The 10,000-nt window shown below is 41.3% G+C and overlaps 1 protein-coding gene across 1 annotated transcript in view; it reads right to left on the bottom strand.

The window, feature by feature from the left end:
• Window positions 1–10,000, bottom strand: part of cacna1aa (calcium channel, voltage-dependent, P/Q type, alpha 1A subunit, a) — a 93,557-nt gene that overhangs the window by 60,383 nt on the left and 23,174 nt on the right. The window contains exons 4-6 of the mRNA XM_076266688.1: window positions 3,975–4,066; window positions 2,991–3,143; window positions 2,566–2,753 (exon numbers count right to left, since the gene is read on the bottom strand). Coding sequence (XP_076122803.1) covers window positions 2,566–2,753; window positions 2,991–3,143; window positions 3,975–4,066 — 433 coding nt within the window. The remainder of the gene's footprint in view (window positions 1–2,565; window positions 2,754–2,990; window positions 3,144–3,974; window positions 4,067–10,000) is intronic.

Below are 10,000 nucleotides of genomic sequence, written 5' to 3'. Positions count from 1 at the left end.
AATTTCTCAGGTAACAATGCCATCAAGAGTCCTTCTGAGTTTCAAACATAGGTCTTCGTAGTGTCAAGTACTCTCTCAAACAGAATCTCTCTCTCTCTCCCTCCCTCTCTGTCTCTCTCTCTTTCTCTCTGCCTCTAGCTCCCTCCATAGCTCTATTTGTCCTCTCCTCTCTCTCGTTCGTTCTCTCTAACACACTCTCCCTCTCTTTCTGCATGTCTGAAAGCTATGCTGTATACACTGCAGTCCTTTTGCCCATTAAACTTTCAGCAGCTTCTCCCCCGGCCGAGGCAGGAATAACTCCATCTGAACAGAGGCTGTTAAATATAGAGAAGCGCCTGGGTGGGACCGGCGGAGATGGAGGGAGATGGGGGAAGAGACGCAGAAAGAAAGGGACCGAGAATGAGAGAGAGAGAGAGAGAGAGAGAGAGAGAGAGAGAGAGAGAGAGAGAGGGATGTGGGGAATGAACCAGGGGCAGAAAAGTAACTGCAGAAGGAAGGAGGAGGCATGGGAGAGCCATCCAAGTTGAGGGAATTTAAAAAAAGCACCCCTGTGTGACTATCTGTGTGAGTGTGTGAAAGTGTCTGTGTGAGTGTGTATGTGCGTGCGGGTAGGTGGGTAAGTGTGTATGTGCGTCAGCCTTTTGAACTGTTAATACTAGATAGAAATGCCCATTGCTGCCTCAACACTCAGATGACCTCCCTGCCCTAGTTTTCTGGAGGACTTCTCCTAGCACAGAAACACACAGACCTACTCCAGTCTGAGGCCCTGACAGAAGCACAAAGCCCATTTCAAATGATCAACCTCAGATAGACACAGAAATAGGATCAATCAGCCTACACTTTAGAGGCCCTCTTTAGGAGCCGAGTGCATGCATCCTTTTCTGTTCCAAATGTTCATGAAACAATCACACTAATAATTTTAGACAACTCTACTCTTGGCAACAGGGCTTAAGCCAGCACCAGCATGTATAGCTTATTTTCCCACAGCCCCTCCAGTGTACAGTTCTTGAAAAGTTTGGCATAGACCTCCACTTGGCCGGAGAGTGCAATTATTCAGACATGCAACAGTGTAAAGCATATTAGGGGTCAGACATTAAATCAGCATGGCTTGTTTTTTGGCTTGCTGATCCCTTATGGGTGTGTAGATCAATGGCTAACTGAGTACAAGACATTTGATAAGTCAAAACTTAATTAAAGGTTAATGTTAAGGTTAAAGGTTAATGTTAAGGCTTAAGACATTTTTGTTTTCCTTGTATCATTCATAATGTCATTCTAAAAGGAAAAAAATTATAATTTAGCACTCAGTTGTCTTATTTCATTTTATAACAGTTCAGAGCACATGTAATATTTCAGTCATGGTCTATTTAAGATTACAGTCTAAATCAATTCAATAATTTTTCTCCAGTAACTTATCACAGATCTTCAGGTAAAAAAAACTATTATAGCAGTTTTTGGAGCTTCCACATTCATTGGCTTGTCATTCATGATATTTGAACTATTCACTTGGTAATATAAGCATCCATTTAGATCCTAACTCTGCAGATCTCTTATCCTGATACAATTCCTTCAAGCTACAACCGGTTCGCAGCCCTCTAAGCGGGCAAAGAGCTTGATCACATTCTCGCTCTAAACTGTGCCACAGATTCCCTAATGGTTATGCTTTTGCATCTCTCTGACCATTGTTTCCTTCAGTTCAATGTGTGCCTCTCAGAAGAACCCTCTGTTCCTCCACCCATGGCTTCATTCATTGACTCATTGACTCTTCATCTCTTGTTCCTCCTAAGGTTGCAAGAAACTTGGGTGTCATGACTGATGATCAGCTGACCTTCTCTGACCATGTTTCCTCTGTTCATTGAGCTCCACTGGCAACCCTTAGCCGCCCGCATCAAATTCAAGTCACTAATGATTGCCTAGAAAGTGATTGCTGGGTCAGCTCTCACTTACTTAAATGCTCTCACAAAGGCTTATGTTACCCCTCGACCACTGCATTCCTCCAAGCAACATTGTGTGGCATTGCCACCCCTACGCACACAGCAATGCAGACCATTTTCATTTGTAGTTCCTTGATGGTAGAACAACCTACCAGTGCTACCATAGCCAGGGTGGCCCTTTCTATTTTCAAGAAGCTCCTGAAGACCCAACTCTTACCTCCCTTTCTAACAACGGAAAACTCCTAACATGCACTTACCATGAATTTCCTCTTTCCCTTTCTTCTATTTCCCTCGATCTCCCTCTACTGTATATACTATATATATATATATATATATAACGACACTTTGACTACTACTTAAACTTCTGCACTCTCATCCTCTGGTAGTCTTGTGATGTTTGTAAACGTATACTTCATTTGCAATGCAACTTGAATGCTAATCCTCAATTTGGACTCCTAAATGAATAAATGTAAATCTAAATGCAACAACAAAAATAATTTAGTGTTTGTAACGACAGCTGTCTTTATGAACCTGTAATAATGCATACATATTTAACACAACATAGCGTTTGTTCATGAATCAAATGATCTCACGTATTTTCACATCATAGCAAAACTGAAGTAGCAGGACTTACATAGTAGAGGAGTTCAGTCCAGCCCTCCATGGTGATGCACTGGAAGACAGTGAGGATGGCGAACAGGATGTTGTCAAACTGCGTGATGCCATAGTTCGGGCCGAGCCAGTACTGCTTACAGGTGGTGCCATTAGGGCAAAGACGAGATGGAGCCTCCGTACCACATGGAAACTCTTCCCGTATCTCATCTTAGAGGATTGAATAAACATGAAAAGGAGAGTGAGGGAAATGTTTAAAGAGAACAAATTGACAACGCAATGCTTTATCAGAGATGGTTGATGGTAAACTAAAATATCTTTGATTTTATATATTTTGTTCATATTTTGTATAAGAATATCATCAGAACATATATATAAGAAACTGAGAGGGATTGAATCAACTGTAACAGTTTGGCTACAACATGACATGAGTGGTGGAGGACTCACCTGTGTAGATGTCAAAGCAGGTGGTATGGAACTTCCCCATGTAAAACTCAAGGCCTATGATGGCAAACATGAGGATGGCAAAGAAGAGCAGCAGACCAATCTGCAGAAGAGGGATCATGGCCTTCATGATAGACTTGAGCACCACCTGCAGGCCTGGAGGGCAAACAGAAAACATCATAAGTCACCCACATCAAGAAATACCCCCAAAAAATATACATAAACAGGGTTTGGGAGTAACTAGTTACATGTTATTAACTAATAATAATATTACATGGAATTATGTAATTAAATTATAAAATAAACGTCAATAAATTAAAAAAGCTGCAATATGTACAATCATTACTGTATGTTTCTTGACATATTTTCAAACCCTAAACAGGCTGAATTAATTTGGCCATATGCATTTACATTTTTAGTTTATTTTTTCACTGGTTCTTTTTTTAAAATTTGCACTGCCAATCAAAAGTAGTCAAATATGCCGGTAATCAAATGTGATTAGTTCCATTACTTTGACAAAGTAATTGAAATAGTTACATTACTTATTACATTTTAACAATCTGTCACCTACTATATATATATATATATATATATATATATTTATTTTTTTTTAAAACATATATATATATTTTTTTTTTAAAAACATCCCAACCTTGTACAATAAAAAACAACCAGAAATACACTGACAGATCACCGTTGCGGAGACATTCCTAGCATACTGACATGTTTGAAATGTTTACTGAACCCTCATTTACGTGCACAGAAATGCAGCTATGCAGACAACAAATGCTGAAAATGAAGGCAATGTCAGTGGATCAGTTCTGATGAGGCTACAAGCAGTTCAGCCATGGTGCAACCATTTTTTTCCCAAATAGTTTTCAACTATTGAAACCAACGGTTGAACCATCTGTGCCTGCTTCGTCCCTCTGCTGTCCTCGGACCACCAAACCCCACCCACCACCCAAGCCATTCTCCTACGAAACTCACTGGGAATCCCAGACACCAGTTTGAGGGGTCTCAACACTCTCACGGCACGAAGGGTCCGCAGGTCAAACTCCGACCCGATTGTGGACAGGATTCTGGAAGAGACCAGTATAGATACAAGTTAGTGTGTGTTTGCATGCATGTGTGTGTTTATGTGTGTGTGTGTGGTGATGTGTTCTTGCATAGAGATAGAAAGGAGGTGCTAGTCCTTGAAATAGGTTGTGTCTATGATCTGTATATGGCCAAAGTCTTTTATGATAAAATGACTAAATATCAACCACTCCTTGCAAAGAAAGCTTTGAGTACCCTTGAGTGTCAAAGCTGTATCATCTCTCTGAGAATATTTGAATCCTTTCTATAAGAAATTTGATTGGTGGATTCAATTATGTGTGTATTTATATATGTTTGTGTGTGTGTGTGTGTGTGTGTGTGTGTGTGTGTGTGTGTGTGTGTGTGTGTGTGTTTGTAAACAAAACCTTTATTAAATCATGCATATTACGCCCACATACAACTTCCATACCAACTTGTTTAATGGATACAGACAATCCATAAAGAGAACAATACATTAGATAGAAACAATGAGCTGATGGAGAGAAATAGACCTGTAAAACTGCTGAGGAACTTGTGATATCTGAAATAGACCTGTAGGGCGGCTGAGGAACTTGTGATATCTGAAATAGACCTGTAGGGCGGCTGAGGAACTTGTGATATCTGAAATAGACCTGTAAGACTGCTGAGGAACTTGTGATATCTGCAACAACCAGTGATGTGATTAAGGGTGCACACGACAGTCTGTACATTTGTGTTTATTTTTATCATGTCTGTGCGATCTCTGAATGAATTGAGATAAGGTTAATTGAACAAAATGTACCTGAATGACATCAAATAAAGGGAGATAAAAAAAAATTGATGGTTGAATAGAGCAGGCAGAACTGAGACAGAAGCTCTGTGAGAGGAAATAATAAATTGTCCAGTGGGAGAGAAGAGAGAGATGTGCTGACTGGCTTGTTTTATTCTATCTTTCTCAGAGCCTATTTATAGCCTTGCAGTCGACAAGCCATAACCAGTCAGCCACTACCTGACTTATTTAACACAAACACAAACACATACACACACACACACACACACACACACACACACACACACACACACACACACAAACATGTACACTGAAGCATGCGCACACACACACACACACACACACGCACACACACACACACACACACACACACACACACACACACACGGACGCAAGCATGCACACACGTTAATTTCAGACGTCTCACTTCCAGTTATTCTGTTGACTGACGTGACGCATGGTGTGTACAGTATCACAGCCGGATGCTGACTGTTACTATGATGCACTAGACTATTGTAATGCAAGCAGAAACAATATAGCTAATTATCTCTCTTATCTATCACACGTCCTTTGTCATATCTCATAATGAATGTTTGACTGACCTTTTTTGCTCTGACCGTTAACTGCTGACACATTCTCTACGTGAATTTCATAAAATCACAAGGAATTTCTCTCATCATATGATTCATCACTGTGTTACTGCACCCTTTTGCACTCTAGTAACATACAACCCACCCCACACCCAGGAGGTGTCATTGCAATACTTTCTTCTGTATGATGAGAGAATGTGCACTTCTTTTACCAAATCGTGTGCTCACTCTACTAAACTGTGTGCTCGTTTGACTAAATTCCATGTACACTAATTTTACTAAATTAACTTAATTTTTATAGATTGTGCACTAGTTTTAGTAAATTGTGTGCTTGTTTAAACAAGGCAACAATTCAGTAAAATTAGTGATGATTTACTAAAATGAGCCCATGATACAGTAAAATGAGCATACAATTTCATAAAACGATCGCACGCTTTTTCAATATACAACAAAAAAATGTATCAATGACAACTCCTGGTCTCCATATGACAATCTGTTTTGGAGTTTTATCTTATGAAATCTGTCATAATTATCATTGAATAGTGCCATGGGCCTGTTATATCAGTGGAAATAAGCCTAACCTGACAACTAGTGAGAATATCTGGCTTTTGACATGACCCATTTAAGACACAGTTGTGACACTGTTATGACACAGAGTGTAACTAAAGTCTTACATAAGATTTAAACTAATTCATCCTAGAGAACACTTCCCATTTCATTCATCACAATCAATTAGCATTCAAAATATTGCACTGCTACCTCTACAACCTAGATTGATAGATTTGTGGGCCATTAGTAAGTAAATTAAATATATTCTGTCTGGTTAATGTTTTAGAGACAGCATTTGGAAAAGCAGCTCTTTTGAGCCAAACTCATTTCTTAAATGCTTGCTATGGGCAGTGATTTCATTCTTATTTGAAGCTAACCTCTGTACCTCAGTAACATATCACCACTACTGTAGCTATACATGTGCACACACAGTCATAACTCACGCCACCGTCATAGTGTCATGTACACTGGCGTTAAAGCCCTGCATCTAATCCATTACCACATGCGCACACCCCCTGAGTCCATATTAACTTTCCTGACAGGAAGGGGATTGATATACTGTTGCTCTTTATTGATCACAAGGCATTGTGGACTTGAGGGAGAGAGAGAGGGGTGTGTGTATGCGTGTGTGTGTGTGTGTGTGTGTGTGTGTGTGTGTGTGTGTGTGTGTGTGTGTGTGTGTGTGTGTGTGTGTGTGTGTTTGGGGGCGGTGGCAGATGAAGGGGCCCTGACAGAGCACTGAAAGATAGATGTGCCTGGGGAATGCTCAGACTCGCATTACACGGCCATTACATGGAATTACTCACCATGTCTACCCTACCGCTTCACTCATACAGATAGCACCGTCCTCCCTCCGACAGCGGTCAAGCCAATCACTTTTACCTACAGTACAGTACATTTACACACACACACACACACACACACACACACACACACACACACACACACACACACACACACACACACACCCTTCTCTCTCTCCCTCAATGCAATGATTACAACTCAATACACAACCATTGTCAATTAAGACCCATCACTGATTACCACAAAGCTTACCAATTACCACACACACAACACACATAACCAGGGTCAGGAACATACATCGTACTACCATTCCAAACAGTACAACTCCAATCATCACTTACAGCAACACATGCTGGATATCTGCATTACCATTGGTCAGACAACAAGAGCACACACTCCCTAATTTCACATACAAATATAAAAAAACTACATTCTCAGTGCCATGACAAGCCTGGACCACTGAACTAAAAACAATACAATGGAATTCTATATTCTATGTCAAGTCTGCTTCATCAACTATTAAATCAATTTTGGCCATGAATTGTAGATGGATTTGTGTATTAATTCATATCCATAGTTAATATCCACAACACGTCCACTGTCCTCCTTCCAATGCTGTGGTCCTGACAGACTCAGCATTCATCCTCTTCTGTACACTGCATATATCGCAGCCAGCAGACCACTTTACCTACGTCATCTCCCTGAAATGTCTTCTTCACCCTCCCCCTGCACCCAGCTGCACTCAGCTCTATTTATTTCCAGTTCAGTTATGGTCAGTATTGACCTGACTGCGATGCTAACAGCACAGAGTATCTGGAAGGAGCTGTGACGTGCAGAATCCATTTCTGCGTTCTATGACAGCTGGATGCTGCTGCACAACCATTGTGCAGAATGGATGTTTCGAAGACAGCGCCCGCACAACGATGAAACAAGTCAGCCTGTGTAACATCGAGGCAGTCTGTAGAGGACTCGGGAGCCCCTGTGAGGATGTGTCGCCCGGGCCTCCGCGGGCCACTGGGAGAGGGCCTTGATGTGCAGGTGTGGTGCTGCTGGGACCTGGGGCACACGGCAGGTGTGTGGAGGTGTGCAGATGGAGGTTTTGGAGAGGGAGGGTGAGAACTAAAACAGCAGGGGGGAGGGAATGACTGGGTAGGTTGTGTGTGTGTGTGTGTGTGTGTGTGTGTGTGTGTGTGTGTGTGTGTGTGTGTGTGTGTGTGTGTGTGTGTGTGTGTGTGTGTGTGTGTGTGCGTGTGAATGCGTCTGCGTCTGCTCAGCTCTCACAAGGAGAGCTCAGTGGGACACACACCTGCCAATCACCAGGAGAAGGGAGAAGGCTGAAGCCAGACTGTTATCATGGTTGAGTGAACTGCTGTGTGAGAAAGATGTGCTCATGTACATGTGCATGTGTGTGGTCTCCTGTTCTAAACATGTATGCATGAGTGGGTAAACACATGGAATGTGTTTGTGTTGGTGCATATGTAGCCATACTATAGGAACACTTCCCTCTAAAACCCAAATGATACATGAAATTGAAAGTTTATCATGATGGTTGAAATATGTGCAAACTCAATAAAATGCCCTGTGCACACTACACAGTGTACTGTACTATACTGTACTGACTAAAAGACCAAAAACCTCATTTTCATCTATCTATAAAGCAAGGAGTGTCTGTGTGTCTGTCCTAATGTCTGTGGCACGCATATCTCGCTGACCGTTTGTCAGACTGATTTCAGGCAGGTTTCTTGCTACGGGCATGCTACGGGCATGAGTAAGTGCAGTGCCAAATTTGACGTTGTTTGAATAAGAAATGCAAAAGATATCGATAAATATATCGGTAAAAGAAGCACACATTGGCTTTTGCCGCTAGCCACTCCCTTTCCTACACAGCACTGTACTGTAAGCTACCAGTGAGGATAGAAGCAGGGCTTTGGCAGAACTGGATCAGTGTAGGTTACATGGGTAAAAAGTTAAGCGAGTGCAAGATGTGTTAACATGTCTGACCTCAACAATAAAGACCCCTGTATGCGGTTTGCTTGCATAAAATGACTCCGCGGATTTTGCAACATCACGGCAACACACACAGGTATGCAGTGGCTCTTCAAAATGACGTAAAAAATGATGTGCAATGAACGAATGAACGACACTTCGAATAGCCCAGGCTACTTTGGACTGTCTTTAGACTTTGAATAAGCAAACGACAATTCCAACTGCAAGGTCCTAAATTGAAACGAGTGATAATGGTCCCGAATTAAAGAACGTCTCAGAATGCCACACATGCAAAGCATAACCAGCGACAAGCAACGAGTGGCAGACAGAGTGTGATGTCACTTATAGGCCACCAGAGACTGTTTTTGAGTCACACCGTTGCAAATTTCATATGATGATGCATCATTCCACAAAATGGTTTGTTTTCTCTATCATCAAGTTATTAAATAGGCTAAGCATATAACCTTGACTCAAAACAGCTGTTAGGATTATGTCATTTTGATTTGTAAAAAATGTCACATGCAGCCATGCTTAAATTCTGCTCACTTCACATTTATTATATTATTATCTGTATTCATTATTGAATGCTTACCTGGAATTATGTTTTTCCCTTTCATCCTATTTTTAAAGCAGGCCTACAGTACCTCCAGGCATGTAATTGGGCTACAGGAATAACATGTTTGAACGGGCACTGCACTAGTATACATAATCTAAAATGACTCACTCTTAAAACGGATGTGTTGTCCCTATCTGGATATGGAGATGTGTTAAAAATCAACACAAGTTGTGTTATTTTCAACACATTTGTTTTAAAGAAGCACTATGCAACAATTTTAGGAAAAATTACCTTAATTATGTAGGTTGAGACACGTTCTGATGGCTCTACAACACTTTCTGGGTCGTTTGGTGGGTGCTTCGTCTCGCCCTATTGCTTCTCCGCGGAAAAAACGAATATGCAACTTTCTGTTCCCGGTCCGAAGAAAACCGGAATGCGACTAAGCAAAAGTATTCAATCGCGCCTCGAAAATGTAGTCAGATTGTAGTTTCAAAGAAGACTGCAAAACGGACACCGACTTGGCTTTGTTGCTGTTGAAATTGTAAGTAGCCTACCCTTGGGTGAACTTCGTTTTTGTAATGTAGTTTGATAGTCTCTTGATCAATGTGTTTGCTCGACCGTTTTATTGTGAGCCCTGTATGTGTTTAGCTTGGTTTCTTGATGGCTAGCTCGCTAGCTAGTGGGG

Source organism: Alosa pseudoharengus, unplaced genomic scaffold (genome assembly GCF_046254945.1).
Source record: "Alosa pseudoharengus isolate Yale_2024_CS ecotype anadromous, Long Island Sound unplaced genomic scaffold, YU_APseudo_1.1 YU_APseudo_1.1_scf_4, whole genome shotgun sequence".
Taxonomy (NCBI): domain Eukaryota; kingdom Metazoa; phylum Chordata; class Actinopteri; order Clupeiformes; family Clupeidae; genus Alosa; species Alosa pseudoharengus.
The sequence above is the reverse complement of the archived record's forward strand: the minus strand, read 5'-3'. Positions and strand labels throughout refer to the sequence as shown.